The 21808-nt window shown below is 36.6% G+C and overlaps 1 protein-coding gene and 1 long non-coding RNA gene across 6 annotated transcripts in view; one reads left to right on the top strand and one right to left on the bottom strand.

The window, feature by feature from the left end:
- The window catches only part of DIAPH3 (diaphanous related formin 3), a 510449-nt gene that overhangs the window by 133501 nt on the left and 355140 nt on the right, over window positions 1-21808 (top strand). For all 5 annotated transcript variants that reach the window (XM_047720091.1, XM_047720089.1, XM_047720090.1 and 2 more), the window contains 2 exons: window positions 20555-20629; window positions 20720-20789. In XM_047720091.1, coding sequence (XP_047576047.1) covers window positions 20555-20629; window positions 20720-20789 — 145 coding nt within the window. The remainder of the gene's footprint in view (window positions 1-20554; window positions 20630-20719; window positions 20790-21808) is intronic.
- Window positions 1-21808, bottom strand: part of LOC125094674 (uncharacterized) — a 29634-nt gene that overhangs the window by 6815 nt on the left and 1011 nt on the right. The gene's annotated exons all lie outside the window — the stretch shown is intronic.

Raw genomic sequence — 21808 nt, 5'->3', positions numbered from 1 at the left:
GTTAAAATATAGTATGTTATTAGTTTCAGAGGTAAAGTTCATTGATTCATTAGCTGTTTATAACATCCAGTGCTCATTACATCATGTGCCCTCCTTAATATCCATCACCCAGTTACCCCATCCCCCCACTCCCGTCCCCTCCAGCAACCCTTAGTTTGTTTCCTATAATTAAGAGTCTCTTATAGTTTTTCTCCCTCTCTGGTTTCATCTTGTTTTATTTTTTTCCCCTCCTCCACTATGATCCTCTGTTTTGTTTCTTAAATTCCACATTTCCATGAGATCTTAAGATCTTATAATTGTCTTTCTCTGATTGATTTATTTCGCTTACTATTAATACCCTCTAGTTCCATCCACGTCATTGCAAATGACAAAATTTCATTTTTGGTGGTTGAGTAATATTTCATTATACACACACACACACACACACACACCCCCCACATCTCCTTTATCCGCTCATCTGCTAATGGACATCGGGCTTTTTTCATAGTTTGGCTATTATGGACATTGCTGCTATAAACATTGGGGTGCAGGTACCCTTTCAGATCACTACATTTGTTAGATTTCTACTTTAATACAAGGAGAAAATGTATTAAATTTGTGTGCCCCAAATCCAAATTTCTCAGAAGGTTATAAAAAGAAAAGTAAAAGCCTTCTTCCTTTCTGTCCTTTGATTTTTGGATCTGCTGGTCAGTGGTGAAATCCTGTTAAGTTTCTTGTGTGTTTTTGCTCCAGATTTTTTAAGTGCATATGTTAATATATTAACATTCTCATTTTACTTTACCTTACTCTTGCATACTTTATTTATTTATTTATTTATTTATTTTTTAAAAAGATTTTATTTATTTATTTGACAGACAGAGATCACAAGTAGATGGAGAGGCAGGCAGAGAGAGGGAGGGAAGCAGGCTCCCTGCTGAGCAGAGAGCCCCATGTGGGGCTCGATCCCAGAACCCTGGGGTCATGACCCGAGCTGAAGGCAGAGGCTTTAACCCACTGAGCCACCCAGGCGCCCCTATTTTTTTTTTTTAAGTGAATCCTTGAAGTTGCAGTTTTATTGCTTTGTAGGATATCAGTCTTGTAGTTAAATTGGCATTCTTCTATCAAGTCGCCTTAAATTCTTTGATTTTTCTAGTTCTTTTTGAATCAGAGTCATCATCTTGCTGTTCCTTCATTAATGTGGTAAATGAATATTCTACATTGCTCACTTTTTCTGGGTGAAGTGATATTTATCTTTTTGAAAATCATGGATTGATGTTAGAGGTTTGTGGAATGTGGTAATATTAAAAAATTACCCTAGAAATTCATGGAGGGAGTGAATCGGTAGAAGGACTGGGTTTCCTACATGCTCTGCCCATCCCTGGGTTGGGGGAAGGGACAATGCATATGAAAGGTAGGGTGTTCCTTGAGTGAAGAAGACCTAGTGTCCTTCCTTGATTGTCACTGCCAGTCCTCCAGGCCTTCATCGTTCTCCCCTGCCCACAGAGCCCCTGCTCTTCATCTGTGGATCTGAATGTTGATGTGTAGGGTGAGGTAGGAGAGGGGGTTGTAGGTTCTTCAGAGCACTCAAACCAAAGCATGGACAAGTCAAACCTTTCTTACCAAGATGGACCTCTTCTTAAAGCTTAATTTTACTGCATTATGATCCTAGAGGAGTCTCTGTGGCTTATGTCAGCCTTACCAAAGATGTTTTCCTAGGAAGGAGATGGAGTGGAACCAGGATGAGACTATGCACATACATGTGTGTATCTGTGTATGGTGTATATGCTGTCAGAGTCCTAACAGGAAGACAGACACCAGAGAGCACGCTGTAAGGTCGTGTTTTTTTTTTTTTTTTCTTCTTTTAAAGTTAACACCAGAAATTGGTTAAATAACTGATGGAGAGACAGAGGAACCAAATAGGAAACAGTGAGGCCCTTGATTAGCAGCAGCAGGAAGCTGCTCCACTCCTGTGCTAGAGGGAGAGAAAGAGCACTCTGTTCTGGAAGGTAATGGGCTGGTGTCAAATGGTAGAAACTGCATTCATGAGGAAGATTCAGCTGTTGCCAGAGAAACCTGGGCAGAGAGAGAGAGGGAGAGAGCATTACCCTTGTTTCTCCCTTCTTCCACTGCTTAAACCTAGCAGGGAACAGATGATCACAAACCATGGGAGCTGAAGACTGCGGAGTCAGCCCCTTTGAAACTAGAGCAGAGCTGCAGAAGGGGATGAGGGGAAAGCGAGGACAGGGGTCAAGCATCTGTACGTTATTTAGTGGGACACAGTAAATGCTGAATTCTCGTTTTTTTTTCAGTTTTTAGTTTTGCTGGATATTTAGGTTCTTTGTCTTACTAGTAGGAGCTGTAGATAAGCGTTCTCATAATATGCTATAGGACTTGAGTCTGGTCATAAACTTTCTAAGAATACAAAGGACTATCTTGCTCTGAATTTCCTTAATTAGCTGAATTTCCTGAAACTGTCTTGATTTGAAGGTAGGCAGCTGGAGTCCCGAGCTCAGCTCCTACATGGCCTTCAATACTTTTTCAGTATCTCACTTTTGTTTTGCCTCACAGAGATCTCCTTTTTCTATTTATGACTCATCCCTTGATTCCATTAAAAAAAAAAAAACCAAAATCTTTTACTGTTTATTTCATTTTCTCTAACAGCTGTCCTGTTTCACACATACACATGCAAATGACTGGTTTTGTGGAGATACTGATAGACCTGGTTGTTGCCCTTGAGTTCCAAATATGTTAAAGCAGATAGAGAAGTAAGGTTAGGAATAACCTCTATACCGATAAAAGACTAAGTTGCAGAGCACAACTGGGACTTCTGAAGGTGAAGTGTAGTTAATCTCATCGAATCAAACTTGCCCACGTTGTCATGAGTAGAAAGAGCAGACAACTGTACGTCACAGTCAGTATCCCTTCCCCACTTTCACCAGTTGTATAAATCAGTCCTTCTGGGTAGTGGTGTTGGTGGGGACAATCTTCCCATAACGAGCTGGAGGGAGTGACTGGAAGTAATCCTGATGTTCTCTTCTGGGGAACATAGTAGAAGGCCTCTCCCTTTGTAGAAATGAGAGGAAGAGAATAGTAAATGTTCTCAGTAATAATAGGCTCCAGCTTATTTTTATTCCCCTGATATGTTTTAGAGTTTTAAAGTAAGACATGAGCTATACATTTTTCTTTTAAAAGACTTAGAAAAAAGTTTGAGAATTAACAATGTACAGATGTATGGTGTTATTAATAGTGATAATTTCTGAAGTGGACAAGAGTAAGGTTTTCCTTCATGATCTACATTCTTAAATTCCTTCCTTCCTTCCTTCCTTTTTTGTCTTCTTTCCTCTAACTAGTGATACCAGAGAGGTAAGTCATTCACATGGTTCTGTTTTCCTTCCTGTGCTGTTTTAGTGAGGTAACTGCTAGTTAGTTGTGGCATTTAAACTGATTAAGTGTGTGTGTGTGTGGGGCGGGGGAGATCCAAAACATTTCAAGTGCTCAAGAGGCACGTGTGGCTAGTGGCTAGCAAATTGAACAGCACCTGTATAAACCATTTATATCACTGTAAAAATATTCTGTTAGACATTGCCGCTTAAACACCTTGGTTCCTGTGTGTAACTGCTTTTTCTTTCACCTAAGTACTGCATGATGATTCTATCCCCAAAGTTAAGTTCGGAACTATGAGAATATATAAAAGAATTGAAGTCTGGAAGATTAAGGGATTTTTAAATCCTCTAAGGATTAGTGAGCATTTATATCAAGGGTCCTGAAAGAAGAAATGAGTGATCTCAGAGAGACTCTCTTCAGTGGAGAGTGCTGTCTTGAAAGGATAAGGCAAAGGGAATGGGTTTCATACCAGCTATTAAGGGATAGAAATGGAGAGGTGAGGTGTGTCTGACAGATAGTCCAAAAGCTATGGTCCATGACAGACTTCAGTGTGGCTGGCTGTAGCCCGGATGAGGGAATCAGCAATATGGCACTCCATAGAAATCATAGAAACGTCGTCTTTGGTAGGTTAGAAATATTAGTTGGATGCATATTTATTTTACAGGACTTTTCTGAGGGAGATACACTTTTATCTCTTCAAAGTGGTTTTTCTAGGTTGTTTCCAATAAAAATTCATAAAGTTTAGGTAAGTTGTTAATATTCTTTATTCTTTAGACCATACCATATATCTTAGGATATGGTTTGTATTATTTATGTCTAAATTAACATTCAGGATCCATAACTTTTATGACCCTTAATATTGCTTATTAGAGAAATATTTGTTGGAAATGCCCTCTAATTTTAGGTCATTTTGCAGTCCTTTCCAAAGTGTTTTAGAAGAATGAAATATTAATGAAAAATGCCCTGAAAGAAAATATTAATGTTTATAAATGAGTACTAACCTGATATTTTAAAGGGCATGCCAATACATTCCAGTGCTTTCACAGTTCTACCAGAACTGGTGTAATTTCTTTGAGAGACCTTCCAGAAGACTGAATGTTCCACCTAAGTAGGAGACTTTCTCTTTTGCTTATTGTCATTGATACTATAGCTTGGTTTTGGCTTGTAGATATATTAAAATGTATTATAATTATTCGGTTTCAAAGTTAACTCTATCTGTGTCTGAAAAGCTTTGACTTTGCATGCAAGGTTAACAGTAAAAGTACAGTACATTGAAAATATAGTAATTGCTTTTAACTGAGAAATACATATTTTCTGTACATGGTGACTAAGAGCTGTGTAGCTCAATTTATACTTGACCTGAAGGTCCTAGAATTGTAAAATCCTCCCAATCTACTTTATAATATAAATATCTCCTAGTCTATTTAAAATAAAATATAAATTGCCATTTGAATAGCTAAGATTAATTTTTAAAAAGAATTCTATTCAAATGTAAAGTCAGTCACAATTAACATAGGGTCTCAAACCTCTTTTAAAATACAGTAGTTTGATATTCAGCATAAAAGAAGGAGTATGTGACTGAAAACTAATTATTCAAAAAGACTAGATTACTGTTTAAAAGACAACAAAAGAATAGAGTGTTAAACTTATATAGTTGCTTCTGACCATAGAGGTGAAATTCAAGAAACTTTACTTTTCAGTGATAATTGTCTGTGTCCTCAGAGAATGTAAGCCTTCTATGTTCAACCTGTAATAGTTATCAGTATGATGTCACTTACTGAATACTTTGGTTTCTTGCAAAGATAGATACATTCAGTGGAAAAATTACTGAACTGAAGACCCTAACACACCCTGGTTATTTAGAATCCTACATTCAAAGAATCGATATAGTTCTTAATTTATACTCATTTTTCTGCCTTGTTATGATGTTTTAAAAGTATTGCTTGGTGTGGGGTACCCAGGTGGCTCATTTGGTTAAGCATCTGACCCTTGATCTCGGCCCTGGTCTTGATCTTAGGGTCCTGAGTTCAAGCCCTGTGTTGGGCTACATGCTGGGCCTTCTTTAAAAAAAAAAAAAAAAAAAAAGTATTGCTTTGTGAGCTAAGTAAAGAATTAAAAATTCAGTTTTTGTCTTGGTAGTCCCTGTTGTCTCTATACATAAAAAAGTACTTAACTGCAGTTGACCTTTGAGCAACACAGGTTTGAATTGTGTGTGTCCATTTATACACAGCTATTTTCTCTTAGAATTTCTCAACATTTTCTGTAGCTTTCTTTATTGTAAGAATACAGTATATAACACATATATAATATATGTTAATCAACTGGTTATGTTATAGGTAAGACTTCTGGTCAACAGTAGGTTATTAGTAGCTAAGATTTTGGGGAGTCAGAAGTTTATACATAGATTTTCCATTGTGCTGGGGGAATTAGCACCCCTAACACAGCCACGCTGTTCAAGGATCAACTGTACATATCAGACCTTAATACAGAGGTAGGTGAAATAATATTGGAACTAGAAGGAAGTTTTAATTTTTGTGATTCAGAAAATGTTGTGAAATAAAATTCAACTTTATCATCCATATTGGCCATGGATTGCTAGGTCTTTTGTTACGGGGTAATCAATGTATATGAGAAAGAAATAGGTGTAGTTTTCATATGTTAAACATCTTTCATATGTTGAAATTCATAAAAGTTAAACACATGAGGGTTAGACCTACTGAGGTCACTTGGAGTGCCTATGTGGAGCTAGAGAAAGTAAGATCATTTGAGCAGAAGTCCAATAGAATTTTGTCCAGGAAATGTTCTTTGTGTTTTCAGTACTCAAAACATGTGACCAGTCAGCACTTGAATTGTGCTTAATATGACTTAGGAATGGAATTTATACTTAAATCCACATGTCACTAGGGGCTTCCCTTTTGGACGATAGTTCTACAGATGAGAAACTCATGCGATATTCTTGGTGCACTTGTTTTGAGCCTTTGCATTCTTGAGTCTCTGTAAGTATGGGGGCTCTCTATACCATGCTGTGGATTTCTGAGGTGGCACACGTAATATTATGTTGTTGTGGAACTGTGATATGGAACTTTAGATCAGGGTGTTTGTTAAATGGAGTTGAATAGTAAAGAGAACAGAGAAATTAAAGCATGAAGTAAAATGCATGAGATGATATACTGCTCATTTTTCCGGACAGGGCATCAAGTATTTTGAGTGCCTTACACACTTCTCTGTTGGAAAGCTAGTAGAGGTACAAGAGCTTCTCCCTGTCTTCAAATTACTGAGATTCCATTTGGAGAGAAATGTCTAACACATCATAGAGCAAGTGATATCACCAGCTGTTACCTAATTACATCTTTGTGTGGTTTGGATAAAATGCAGCAGAGTAGCAGAGGATGTATTTGTTAATCTACTCATGCAGCGAGAATTCTCAGGTGCTGTGCTAAGTATCACAGTAATGAGGCATATGGGGGAGAGATCTAGAAAACATGTAATAAGTAGAAGATACAACTTTAGTTAAAATGAGGGACTGAGAGTAATGGATAGAGGACTTTTAGATGCAAACTGGTCAGAGAATGTCTTTGAGGTGGTAAATCTTAAGAGCTTAAGAAGACAAGGAATTAGCCAAGAGCAGCTCAGGCTTTGGTGCAGGGCCTGGACCACCCCCTGGGCAGCAGAGACCCTGAGGTGGGGAAGCAGTTAGGCAGGAGGGTGGAGAGGGGGAAGTGGAGTCCCAGAGGCCATGGAGCCATCAGAGAGTTGGGCAATGTCCAGGTCATGAGAAGTCTTAAGGTGATTTGGGAGAGAGAGAAGATTTTTAGTTTAAATATGTGTGAGGCTGTTAATGAGTTTTACATAGGAAATGACCTATTTCTAAATGTACTTGTTAAAAGGAACTGCTATGGGGAGAATGGATTAAAGGGAGGAAAGAGTGGAACAGGGAGATCAGAAAGGAGACTATGGCATAATCACAGGAGTGATGAGCATGGCTTGGATGAGGATTATATTAGTGGTGGGGCAAGGAGTTGGGTGGGGTTTGCAGACAAATTTAAGGTAGAAACTGTAGGGCATGTTGACAGATTGGATGTGTGGTGTGAACGAGAAGGAGGAATCAAGAATGACACTTAGATTGTGTGACCTGAGCATAAGTGGATAGTAATGCCATTAACTCGGATAGGGGAAGATGGTTTTGTTACTAGTTTCATGCATTTTGGAAAAAATCAAAATACCTGTTTTACCATGTAAAGTTTGATATGTTTCAGTTTCATAGTTTGAGATATCAAGCAGCTAGATAATGGGGCCTCGAGCTCAGTGGAGAATGTACAAATACTTGCCTATTGTTTATATGTAGACTGCACATAAAGCCCTGAGAATTGTTGAGAATTCAGGTAGAAGTGTGTGTGTGTGTGTGTGTGTGTGTGTGTGTGTGTGTAGATATAGAAGGCCCAGAACAAGTCCTGGGGATCTCCAGCAATTTACCCATGGTCTAGAAAGGCAAGAGGAACCAGGAAAACAGATGAAGGAGTAGTCATTTGGGAGGAGAAGAACCCAAAAAGACTGATTTCCTGAGCATAAGAGAAGGAGAGTGTTTCAATAGGGAAAGTGATAAACCACCCAGAATGTTTCTGAGACCTGGTGCAAGATATTACTGTCAGAATTGGCAAGAGGAGGATGGTTGGTGACCTTTGAGAAAAGCAATTTTGTGGAGTCTGGGTGGCAGAAGTCAGATTAAGTGAGATGGAATAAATGGACGGTGAAGAACTCCTGACGATTCTTGTGATGAAATTGAGACATTTTCCTATAAAAGAAAGACAAATGTGCATTAACTAGAGGGATATCTGGGCCAGGTGGGTAAAACCCAGTAAGCGAATGGAGAAACTTAAATTAATGGGAGTTCAAAGAAGAAGGACACTTGAATTGGCTCTTGAAAGATGCAATAGTTTCATTTGCAGCTGAGTGAACGTAGCAATGAACTTGATAGAATCAGGAGCAGATGATAGACTTAATAATGAAGTTTATGGGACAAGTGTTGGGCAGCAAGTACTTAGGGTGAAAAACAGATGATGGAAGACCTGCAATGTAATGATTTCTTCTTCCCCATACATTTGTGGTCAAATTAGTCAATTTAAAATGAATAATTCATTAATGCTTTCCTGAAGTAATGATTTTTTGATTTGATACTAAGAAACCTCCTTACTCATATTTCATACATTCCCAATGATTGCTTTTTCTACAATGTTTCTTTTAGTAGTAGACTGAAGTTTTGATCAGAGCACATGCTAGGATATGTTATTTTACCTCCGTAGTTCTCTTACTTTTTTCATCTGAAGATCAAGAGCTCATGTTTCTTATATTGGTCATTTGTTTTTCATCACTGCAGTTCTTCTGGTTTTCTTTTCATTTTATTTTGAACCCTTTAGACATTTTATACCTCCCAATATATTAGCGTTAAAAAGTAACCAGGAGAATAAACTTGTTAGTTTGTTATTCTACTGTTTCATCTAATATCAGTAGTGAGAATAAGTGACTGGTTTAAAATACATAATTCCTTTAAAAGTCAATTCCCAGAAAATATATATTATGAATGATTGTATTTTGAAATTTGGTAGATTTTTAAATCAGAATGTTATTTAGTTGCTGAATTTCTGAATTCCCTGTCTGGCTGTATAATTTAGTGTAATCTTTGTGGATGGGCCATTGGTTGAGATGTGGGTATATGTTTGTTTTGCCCTACAGGGCATGTTAATTGCTTTGTACCCCTCTCCCCACCCCGTTCATTTTAAATATTTAGTCACCTTGCTTAGAGTAGGTGAAAATGAAAGGTAAAATAAGCTATAATTATATTCAGCATTGGTGATATATTACTCTGACAGAGGAATGTAAATTGGATTTGGATATTACATAGTATTAAAGCTGACCTTCTAAGGTTAAGGTATAAAATTTGTTACTTTGTCACATGTGACCGGTGATATATTTTTCCCGTTTCAGGATGTTTCTTATACTGATTTTTAACAAAATAACTTTGTGTTTCCCTAAGCATTTATGTAAGATTATTCTTTGGGGGTAATTAAAAATTATTTTTTTCCTCTTTTTTAAAAATTATTTTTCTTATGAAAAGAGTTCATTATAGGAAAGTAGATAATACATAAAAGCAAAAAAAAAAAAAGTACAATACCACCTACTTAGAAAGGCACTGTAACCTCTTGGGTGGAAGTGTGTATGTGTCTACTGAGGACATCCTTTTTTTAATGCTATTGGTTTTTGGAAAAATGAGCTAAAGCAGGGAATGATAAATGATTCACATATATCCTAAACATCCTTTGAATTCAAAAGATTAAGAATCCATTTTTTTTTCCTTCTAGACTTTTGATGTGGAGGTCAAGGTAGTGTCTACTCTATTTCTTAGTAGAAATAGATGTGGAGGCCAGACTACCTATTCTACTTCTTAGGGTGGGCACAGGTTGATTATAGGTTGATTATATAAACCACATCCATGATGCATTATTTTCTTCATATTGCTACTTAAAGGTGGAAGAGAAATGTAGAGAGTCTTGCAAAGTATAGAGTACAGAATTCTTAAAATGTCATTCTGCTGATGTCTCTTAGTATTACACACTTGTCTCTTAGTATTATACACTTGTGTCCATATCTACTTCTATGGCACTTTTTAAAATGTCACTGAAAAAACTTTTTCAAAGCCTTAGGCTTAGTTTTTATAGAAATAGCTATTTTTACAGTGATTTGTCTTTTTATGTAATTTTAATTAAATTATCTAATTAGGGTAATTAATACCACTGGCAAAAATAGATTTGGAAACAAACCTCACCTCCCATTGGTTCCAGTGGAGGTTACTTGAGCATAAAGAAGCAGTCTTACTTCTCCCTGCCAGGGAGGTACCATGGACGCCAGGTAGGAAGCTGACTCCCAGTTATGTCCAGCAATAACAAGAAATCTCTTCCAGGCATCTGGGTGGCTCAGTTAATTTTCTTTCTGCCTTCCACTCAGGTCATGATCCCAGGGTCCTGGGATCGAGCTCTGTATTAGGCTCCTTGCTCAGTGGGGCATCTGCTTCTCCCTCTCCCTCTCCCTCTGCTGCTCCCCCAGCTTGGGCTTTCTTTCTCTCTAATAAATAAATAAAGTCTAAAAAAAAAAAAAAAGGAAGAAACCTCTTCCTAAAATGTCAGTGGAGGCCAGTTAGAGATAATGGACCTCTGTTTTCACTTGGCAGCATTGAGGTGATGATACCTATCCTTCATCCACTGGAGCAGTCTCATAGGATGCAAGCTAAAAAAATAAGAGATTGAAGTAAAAAATGGAATATCATAACATAATAATCTAAGTGTCCAGGTTTCAGTATAAACACTTGGCTTACTAAAAAGGTGGAAGATCACAAGCTGAATGCCAACTCCATATTCATATCCATCCATTAATAATGGATGCCATTATTCTTAGATGCCAATATGGAGTTGACAGAGATATTTGAATATTCTTTTAAAAGATTGTATTTATTTACTTTAGAGATAGTGAGTAGGAGGAGGAGCAGAAGAAGAGGGGCAAGCAGACTGTCGGCTGAGCAGGGAGTCCAGTGCAGGGCTTTATCTCACAACCCTGAAATCATGATCTGAACTGAAATCAAGAGTTGGATACTTAATTGACTGAGCCACCCAGGTACCCTGATTTATTTGAATATTCTGATAAGGATGCTTAAAGGAGCCATCATAAAGGTGTTTTAATGAACAATTATGAATATGCTGGGAGAAAAAGAATAGTCTCAACAAATATGTAGAAGAAACTTTATTCTTTTTTAAAGCTCAAATATCAGTTTTAGAATTGAAAAATACAGTAACTGAAATGAAAAACTTACTGGAAGAATACAACAACAAAATGTAGGGATGAGAGGAAAGAATTGGTGAACTGCAGTATAGAATAATAGAAATTACCCAGTCTGAACAGAGAGAAAATTAAAAAACCAGAGCCTCAGTGACTTGTGGTGCTATAATCGAAGATTTAACAGTTTCTTATCTAAATCCTAGGTTTTGAGAGAAAAGGCAGGATAAAAAAGTATACGAGGAAATAATGGCTAAATATTTTCTATATTTGGCAAAAGATATAAACCTACAGATTCAGGATACTGAATGAATCATTAATAGGATGAACCCAAAGAAATCCTATTGAGACACATCCTAGTCAAACTTCTGAAAACAGAAAGAAATCTTGAAAGTAGCAAGAGATGCTGCTTTAGTTACAGGGAGAACCAATGGAATGATACTGGATTTCTCATCAGAAACTATGGAGGCCGAAAGCATGTGGTAAAGCAGTTTTTAAATAAAGCAAGGAACAGTCAGCTCAGAATCCTAAATGCTGTAAAAGTATTCTTCAGGAATGAAGGGGAAATCTAGACATACTCAGATGAAGGAAAACAAAGGGAATTTGTGGCCAGAAAATTCACCCTAAAAGAATGGCTAAAGAACATTTTCTAAATGAAGGAAATAATAAAAGAGGTCATTCTTGAAATATTGGGAAGAAAAAGTGTGCAGTGTCAGTAAAAATAAGCATAAGTATATTTTTCTTGAATTTTATAAGTTTGGTAGAAGCAAAAATTATATCTGTCTGATATGGTTCTAATTCTATGTAGAAGAAATATGTGAAACAACTATACTCTAAATGGGGAGGGTAAAGATGCATAAAGGGAGGTGTGGTAGCTTGGGCTGCCATAACAAAAATGCTACAGACTGGGTGGCTTAAACAGAAACTTATTTTCTCACAGTTCTGGAGGCTGAAAGCCTTAAGGCCATGGTAAAGTGCCAGCAGGGTTGGTTTCTTATTTGGCCTCTCTCTTTGGCTTGTAGATGGCTGCTGTCTTGTAGTGTCTCCACATGGCCTTTGCTCTGTGCAGTCCTGGTGTCTCTTCCTCTTACAAGGACAGTAGTCCTACTGGGTTAGGGCCCTATCCTTACAATCTCATTTAACCTTAATTATCTCTGTAAAGGCCTTATCTCCAAATACAGTCACATTGTGGGTTTGGGTTTCAACATGTGAATTTTGAAGGACACTGTTTGATTTGTAACAGGAGAGAAAGTTTGTACAATTCACTCAAGCTTGTAAAATGATGATGCCAGTAAAAGTATTCCTGAAGAATACTTTTACAGCATGATGTCAGTAAACTTTGATATATTATGATGTACGCAGATTGACCTCTAGAAAAGCTGTTTGAGCTATAAATAAAAAAACGTGATAAATAAAAAAAAATTTAAAAAATGGCATTCTAAAACATGTTTTAGTAAACCACAAGAAGACAGAAAAGAAAATGAACAAACAGAATGAAGAGTATCCAAAAAAAAAAAATACTAGAGTGAAACTTTAACATGTCAATAATTACATGAAGTGTAAATGGTTATGCCAATTAAAGGAGATTGGCAGAGTAGGTGAAGAAACATCACCTGATTATATGCTTTCTATCAGAAATTCGCTTCAAATATAGTGATATAGACAGATGGAAGTGAAAAGATAGTAAAACATATTATGCAAACATTAAAAGATGCTCATGGCTATTTTAATATCCTATAGTGTTGACTTCAGAGTAAAGAAAAAGGTGTATTTTTATGAGTCAGTCCATCAAAAGACCCATCCTAAGTGTACACTTCAAACCTCAGATGTGCACAGTATATGAAACAAAGATACTGGAATTGAAAGGAATAGATATATCCAAAAATAGATTTGGAGACTTCACAATTTGAGTCACAATCAGTAGAACACCTAGTTGGAAAATCACCAATAAGAACTTAACATTACTATCAAGTAAAAGAACATAATGCGTATTTATAGACCATTCCATCTAACAGCAGAGTACGCATTCTTAAAACATATACCAACATAGACCATATCTTGGGCCACAAAGCAAACCTCATCAAATTTAAAAAAATTAAAATCCTACCAAATGTGTTCTTCCCCCAAAAGGGTCAAATTAGAAATCAATAACAGAAAGATAGCAGGAAGATATCCAAACATTTGAAAAGTAGATAACACATTTGTGTATAATCCTGGAGTCAAAGAAAAAATCTCAAAGGAAATAAAAAAAATATACTGAAGTTAATGAAAATACAACCTTTCAGAACTTATGGCACATGTCTAAAGTAGTACTGGGAAGGAAATCTGTGGCATTGAATACCTACGTTAGGTAGAGAAAAAGAAAAAGGGCTCAAGTCAATAAATTTTAACCCAAAATAAAAACATCCAAAATAAATAGGAAATAATAAAGAGTTGAAATCAATTAAATTGCAAACAGAGTAACAATAGAGAAAATCAATGAAACAAGGATGTAGTTCTTTGAGAAGATTAATAAAACTGTTAAATCTTTATCAGTAAAAAAAATAGATTACTAGGGTCAGCAATAAAACCGAGTATCACTGCAGACCCTGTGTCACCAGAGTGGTAAGGCAGACAACAAACTTTAAACACAAATTGGAAAACTTGAAAGATCAGTTATTCAAAAAGCAAAGTACTACAACACCCCATGGGGAAAAGAAAATTTGAATTGTTCTCTATTAAGGAAATTAAATAATGATTTTAAGACTCCCTAAAAGATCTTCAAGTACAGATGACTTCCGTGGAGAATTCTACCAAAGATTTGAGGAAAGATTAATATCAATTCTACACAGTCTCATCCGGAAAATACAAGAGCAGGGAACAACTCAATATATTTTATGAAGCTGGTGCTGTTAGTAAAGACAAATAAAGACAGTAATAAAACAAAACCCCAAACCCCAGATTTACAAACTCATGTTTATCATGAATGTGGGCATAAAAATCTTCATCATGATGCACTTAATCAACAAGGCTAAAGAAGAAAAATCATATATCAATAGATGCAGACAAAGCTTTGACAAAACTGAACACTTACTCCTGATAAAAACTGGGGAAAAATAGAAATGTTATAGATTGAGTTGTGTCCTGCAGAAAAACCGTTTTTAAGTCCTGATGTCTTAGAATGTGACCTTATTTGAAAATTGGGTCATTATAGTTGTAATAAGACGAGTTTATAAAGGAACAGAGAAGGCTCTTAATCCAATTTGTGTCCTTTTAAGGAGAGAGACAAAGTGTCATGCGGTGAGAGGTATGGAAATCCTGGATTAGCCATTATTCCCAGAAGTAAGAAGAGGCAAGGAAAGTTCTACCCAAAATCAGAGAGGAGGCCTGGCCCTATTGACTTTTGGCTTCTAGTCAGAACTATGAGAATAAACTTCTCTTTTAAGTTTTCTATTTTGTGGTACTTTGTTATACCTACTCTAGGAAACTAATACAGAGGAATACTTTCTCCACTTGATAACATGAATCTACAAAAATTTTAAAGCTAACATTAAATGTGAGAGGTTCAAAAATTCCCCCCTCAGGCTGGGAACAAGGCCGGGATGGTTTGCTCTTGCCACTCTTGTTCAACACAGGGCTGGAATTTCTAGCCAAAGCAATGAAGCACGAATGAAACGAACAAAAAGTATTACTTTATTTACTTTACATATAAGTAATTTACTATTTATTTACTTTACATATAAGTAAAAAAGGAAGGGTTATTAATTGTCCCTATTTGTAGGTGGCAAGGTTGTTTACATAGAAAAGTTTGAAAGAATCTCCAAAATCTAGAACTAATCAATAAGTTCAGCAACAGTGCAGATTTAAGATAAAAATCCATTGTATTTTGCAAGATGCAAAAATTTCAGAGATTTCTTGTACAACAGGGTGGTAAATATATTTCTTTTACTAGCAACGAACTTTTGCAAAACTCCATTTACTAGTGCTTTCCTCTAACACCTCTCCCCTTCCGGAGGAGAAAAAAAAAAAAGCTATAGAAAGAACGAAACTGGTATATAACTAACAAATCATGTAGAGGACTTATGGTGTAAACCACAAAATCAAAATGAAGAGAATTGAATTTCTGAATAAATGGGGAGAGATCTTGTGTTCTTGATGTTTGCTTGTTTGTTTGGGTTATTGGCAAAATTCAATTTCTTGTGGTTGTGAGACTGACATCCCTGGCTGTCATGTGAGGGTTGTCTCAGCTCTAAAGCGCCCCTCCTCCAATTTCTTGGCTCCTATTCCCCTTCCTCAGTCTCTAAACCTGTAAAGGCAGAGTCCTTCTCATGCTTTTGCATCTCTCTTCTTTCTGCCATTTTATCTTTGATCCCTCTGGGAAATGCTTTCAACTTCATTGAACTAGGTAATTAGATTGGATTCACCTGGATAATTTAGGATAATCTCTCTATTTTAAAAATATTCTGATTAGTCACCTCAGTTTCCTTTTTTATTTCCTCTTTTGCTATATCAGATAACCACAGCTTCTGGGGTTAGGCCATGGGCATCTTTCTGGGGGTAGGGGTACAATTTACTCTGCCTACCACATAGGCCTAATGGTTTCCCATTGCCCATGACGTTGTATAGAGTTTTTTCCAGAAGTTCTTTCCTACCTTTTAGGTTTTATCAGATACAGCCACCTCTGGTAGTCAGCACAGGCACATCTTTCATATTTAATATGTTTGTATGTATTCTCCCTCTGCCTCAGAAACTGCTCTTTCTCTGACTTCAAGACTCAGGTCAGACCTCAGCGGATTTGTTCCTGGGAGAGGTAGATCCTTCTTCTGTTTCCTTAGCATCATTTAGCTCAATATTTGTTTCAACCACTAGTCTGTGATCCTTTCAAGGACAGAGAACATGTTTTACTCAGTTTTGTATTTGTCATACCTACTGCAGTCTTGGGCACCAATGAGCCCTTCCAAAAGGCTTTGTTAACGAACATTTGTTTCAGTGGTAATGAACATCACCCTTTGAGCGGCAGTCAATCAAGTCCTAAAGTATGATAAGGACAAGGACTCTAGATTCATCATCCTTGGTTCAGTACGGATAAGTACCTGTTCCGAAATCAGAACTAATGTTTTTGGCATGAAGGTTGAGACAGGCTCAATGAGAACGCAGGGGAGGCGTCACCGCTTTGTACCTTTTTTTTTTTTTTTTTTTTTTTTTTTTTTTTTAACATCTATAAAGTTAGGCTGGGAGCCCGGGCACTAGCAGACCTGGATGCTATTTCTAAGTGACCTTAACCTCTCTCTGTGTGCTCTTTACCTGAAATAGAGAAATGGAAGGAGATTCAATTTTAAAACTGTTACTGAGTGCTTAGTCTGTTCCAGGTGCTGGGGAATTTAAAGACCAATTAGAAATGGCCTTTACCCTCCTGGTGTATGTAACTGGTCAGGTTGCCCTTAGGATGTGGTGGGTTTATTCCAGCTCTATCTGATGCCTTTGTCTTTCTCTTCCTCCGAGCGCATTTGGGAGGAGAGAGGGTAACTCACTGTAGCCTGTGGGAAACCTACAGGGGTAGTGTTCCTTTGGCCAGGGAGTAAATCTGAGACCTGATGATTGCCTCTCCTGCTCAATGAGGTGACTGTATTTGCTTCATAAGGCCAACAATACCTAGGAAACCACTTTGCATACCTTTGATTTCATCCTGAGGAAGGAAGAACTGAATTTCAAAGGCTAAGCTGCTTTGAACATTTATTTAAAGACGGTGTGAACGTTTAATCCTAGAGACCTGCTCTCCTTCTCCTTTTTTTTCTCCCCTTCTGTTACCTCTTCACCTCTTCTTTGCTCCTTCGTTGAGCCCCCTGCTAGGAAAGTGCTAAATGGCAATATACTTAGAAGATTTTTTTTTTTGAAGCAATTAAAAGAGAAGAGTTTGATATTTCCTGTTATAGAATTTTAAGAGGTAGATTTTGTGTTAAATTAGTACTTAGCACATTTCTTTTTGCTGTTTTAAAGCAATTTTTTCCCAATACAAATGACATACTAATCTCTATGTCATTTCTATTCATGAAGAAGAAACATTTGCACAGTGCTCGTTCATCCATGAATGCAGTTTGTAGCTAAACCACATAATGCCTGATGGTACTGTGCTGACAGGCACAGAAGAAACAGAACAGATTTTGTTTTCTGAAGATTGATCATTTATAGATCAGTTGATAATTTTTTCTCCAGGTTGCTTCTTACATTGATGATGAGAAATTTTTTACTTTTGTAAGAAGCTATGGATTTCAATGAACCTCTGTCAGTACTGCAGACCTACCTACTCAATATCACTTTTTATCTTGAGCATCTTTTCCAGAAAAGATAAGAAGTAATATTGGTCCCTCATTTTAAAAGTAATATTGCTGAAAATAGTAAGGGTCGGGGGTTGAGGTTTTGAGAAATTGAGTTTGTGAGTGACAACTTGTTCGTACAACTCTATCCTGGCCTGGCAATTTTTTAAGAAAACAGGGAGCCTTATTAGGCATATCTAATTTGTGTTTTAATATTACTTTTCAATAAGGACTTTTACCAGCTTTTTACATTTAAATATAGTGTTTCTTTGTTATCAAGCATCTTTGCTTCCTCCCTTGTGCCCTGTCTTCACTTGCTTGTTTTTGGTGTTTTATGAAATGTATAGTCTGACTTTCAATAGGTTGTTACCCTTCTCTCTGATTTTATTGCGATTCCTGCCATGAGTTAAAGATTGTAGTACAAAGTAATTTGGTATAAGGCCTCTTTACATTCAATTTATTAAGTTTATTTTATAGAGAATTAGTTTATATGTAATATGCATGAGTGGATGTAAGTTTTATTTTAATGACTCACAGTCTGTAGTGCGGAAGAGTTCTTTGGTGGGTCCAGAAATAACTGATTTGAGAACTTCTATGGGTCCCACTATTCTGGTTATAATTGTTATATTCAATGTGATTTTAAAAATAAAAAAGGGATATGTTCTGTTAATTACTCAGACCACAAGACTTAACTTGATTTATTTGGTTTGATAGGCTTCCTAAATTTTATAATGGGCTCCAACATAAGCATGTTAAGTGAAACGAAGTCTTGTTATATTAACATAATTTAAAATTTTTTTGGTATAAGGCAGTTTTAGGAATAGTGACTCTATTTTCCACAATGATTAAAGGAGATGGTAGTATGAACAATCTTAAATCATATTAGCTTTAGAATATCTTCATGGATATACTTGATATATAGAGATTGTTAAGAATTCACTTCAAACGAAATACTGATGTCCTGCTGTGGGTTTAGTAACACAGGAGGGCCTGATGAACAGAATCTGTCCTTGTGTCTCAGTGTCAGCCCAAGTAACACTATCAAGTTACTTCCTTTTTTTTTTAAAGATCTTATTTGTCCATTTAGAGAGAGCAGAGGAAGGGGGAGAGGGTGAGGAAGAGAATATTTCAAACAGGCTCCACATAGAGCCTGACACAGGGCTTGATCTCACGACCCTGAGATCATGATCTGAGCTGAAACCAAAAGCTAGATACTTAGCCAACTGAGCCACCCAGGTGACCCTCTCAAATTATTCTTTATGTGTTTGATTTCAAGCTTTTCTGCATCATTTGAAATAAAAAATACAGAGTAGGATGTCAACAAGGTAAACAGTTAAGCAGATGCTGTTGGTGTTTCCATGAAACATGAAAGTGAGATTTGAAATGCCTTCAGGTAACCTGTGTGTTGTTGACAGTGGAGAGTAAACTCATCACTTTTGAAGTAGCACCCCGGTTTCAAAACACTGACTTCTACTTAAGTTGTTTTTCTCACCTTCACTGTAATAGTGATCTTTAGGCTTTTCCTCTATAGGAATCAGTATGTTTATTGCTTAAGTACATTTCTGATTTAGTTAGGTGGTGGGGAGAATCGGATTCTGAACACTGATAGTTAAGTAAGCTGTATTCACAAGTGTATAAATGAAGATGAATTTTTAAAATAATTTTATTTTTTTCATTTAAAAATGTGTTTCATTTTTATTGTTGTCATGGGGAATGTTCTATCGTGTCAAGAAAATGATATATACGGGTATGCGACTTAAACATGTTCTTCATGTTTAAGAACTGCTTTTAATTATTGGATGAAATTTTGCCCTTAAAGTTCCATTTTTCAAGGGTTACACACAAAATCATACATGGAAACATATATACAAAGAAATAAACAGTTATATATCCTATCTTTTCCTTCCTCCCTCTTTTTTGGAGATAAAATATATTCTTTATTGTTCACGGCTTTTTTTTTTTTTTTTAAAGATTTTATTTATTTATTTGACAGAGAGAGATCACAAGTAGGCAGAGAGGCAGGCAGAGAGAGAGGAAGGGAAGCAGGCTCCCTGCTGAGCAGAGAGCCCGAAGCGGGACTCGATCCCAGGACCCTGAGATCATGACCTGAGCCGAAGGCAGCGGCTCAACCCACTGAGCCACCCAGGCACCCCTGTTCATGGCTTTTTAAATCACTACTGGAAAAGTATATTAATATCCATTAAGGTAGTTTTTCTATAATCAAGGTGAGCTGCTGACTTCTGGTGGTGATATCCTCCTCATATTACAGACTGTGGATTATACCACTTGGTTTATGAAAAGAGGTGGCTTGGTCAAGATGAATATATTCATTTAAAAATAACCATGAAGTTCTTTAAAAAAAAAAGAAACAAAACAAAACAATTGAACTTTGAAACTTGGGAAATTAACATTTGTAGAATGCGTGTCAGTGGTTTGAGAAATTTTCCTAAGACCTCCCTTTTGATATCTTGAAATTTTTTCAGCAATCTTTATGTAGATCTGAGTCTTACCTCTTTCTCTTTTTTAATTAAACTTTTTTTTTTAGGATTTCATTTTTATTTGTCAGAGTGCATAAGCAGGGTGAGTGGTAGGCAGAGGGAGAAGCAGATTCCCCACTGGACAAGGAGCCCCATGTGGGCCTAGATCCCAGGACCCCAGGATCATGACCTGAACTGAAGGCAGATGCTTCACTGACTGAGCCACCCAGGCATTCCTGAAGCTTCCCTCTTTAAGTCTTTCCTGATTTCTGCTCTCTGGGTTGGGGGAGATGCTCTCATTGGCAGCATTTGCTGATTTCTGTGGTGTAAGACTTCTAACATGGCAGATTTTAGTTACTACATGACGTCACTGGACACAGAGAATGGAAGTGATGGGCACAGTCGGCTCTCACAAGCTGTTTGATTCCATCACTACTCCTCCTTTCACATGATGATGAATCATGATTGATTGTGCACCTGGTGTTATTCTTGGACTGTGTTATAACATAACATGGGTAAAATATTTGTGACTAGCATTATTGTGATATTCCGAACTAGAATACTGACCATGTGTAACTGCCTTTTATTTCTGTTTATCAGTTGGGTGCAAAGCTTTGGACACGAGGGGCTTGGATTATTACTGGACATTTTGGAAAGACTGATTACTGGCAAAATGTAAGTATATTGTTCATTTTTATTTTCAGTTAAGCTACATTTATGTGTCCAATTATAATTCCAATACTGATATTTTTTATGCCAATGCAGACAAGAAAAAATTGTAAAGAAGAATCAGCATAAAGTTATACAGTGTCTAAAGGCTTTGATGAATACACAGGTATGTACGTAGGTAGTTATATTGTATTCTTCACCAGTTCTTAGAGAATTTCTGTGAAATAGAGTTGTATGTTATGAAATTTGTACTAAAGAGATGTACTGCTTTGATAAGCTTTTGCGTACATAGAGGACAAAATATTACAATGCATTGACTTCTAGTTTTGTATCAAATCAACCATCCCTCAACAGGAGAAACTTGAGAATTGAGTAGCATCTCCTGTTGCTTAAATCCTCATGTGCATATTAATCCTCCCTTTCTACTCTCTTTTTTGTTCCCCTCTCTGGCCATCCCTTCCTTTTCAAAGTATAGCATGAGTAAGTTTTGAAATCATACATGATAATCAGACATGGTCTGCAGTAATACTTATTACCAAAGAATCAAGTTGGAAAGACAGTTTTTATAGTCGAGGAACTTAAATCTGCAAAGAAATTAATGTGAACCGATAGGAAACAGGTCCCAGAAATGGATCAATGATGTTTAATGTAAGTAATATTGAGACTAAAGGTAATAGGGCAGGTCTGCCGAGTTTGTAAATGTGTATCTGACAGTGTTTCCTTGTTTAATAGAATTTGTACTGTTAATTGTGGAAATTAGCTCTATCCCATGCCACGTCTTTAGCTTCAACATCTAAACATATCTACCTCATGATGGGTGCAGTAATGATAGGTATTTTAGTTGCCATTAGACAGCAGGAGAGGAATTTTACCTATGGTGTTAGGATGATTTCAGTTTTAGAAAAAACTGTCGTATATTTCTGATTAATTTTTAATATTTTCACATTTTTAAAAAATACACCTTTAGAAGACTACACCCTTAAGTACTGGTACTTAAATTATTAACATTCATATTTCTTTTTACTAAATATAGCAAAAGCTTATATTTTCTGATTATTTCTTATTTATTTTTCAGCATTTTCTTGAGCTGAGTTTTGTTTTTAACCAATGAAATATTTTTTACCTCCTTGCCTTCTCTAATCAGAAGATTTTCAAGCAGACTATCTGATGTAGAAATCTGCTCTG

Source organism: Lutra lutra, chromosome 3 (assembly GCF_902655055.1).
Source record: "Lutra lutra chromosome 3, mLutLut1.2, whole genome shotgun sequence".
In the NCBI taxonomy this organism is placed as follows: domain Eukaryota; kingdom Metazoa; phylum Chordata; class Mammalia; order Carnivora; family Mustelidae; genus Lutra; species Lutra lutra.
Note: the sequence above shows the minus strand (reverse complement) of the source record. Positions and strands in the feature narration are given on the sequence as shown.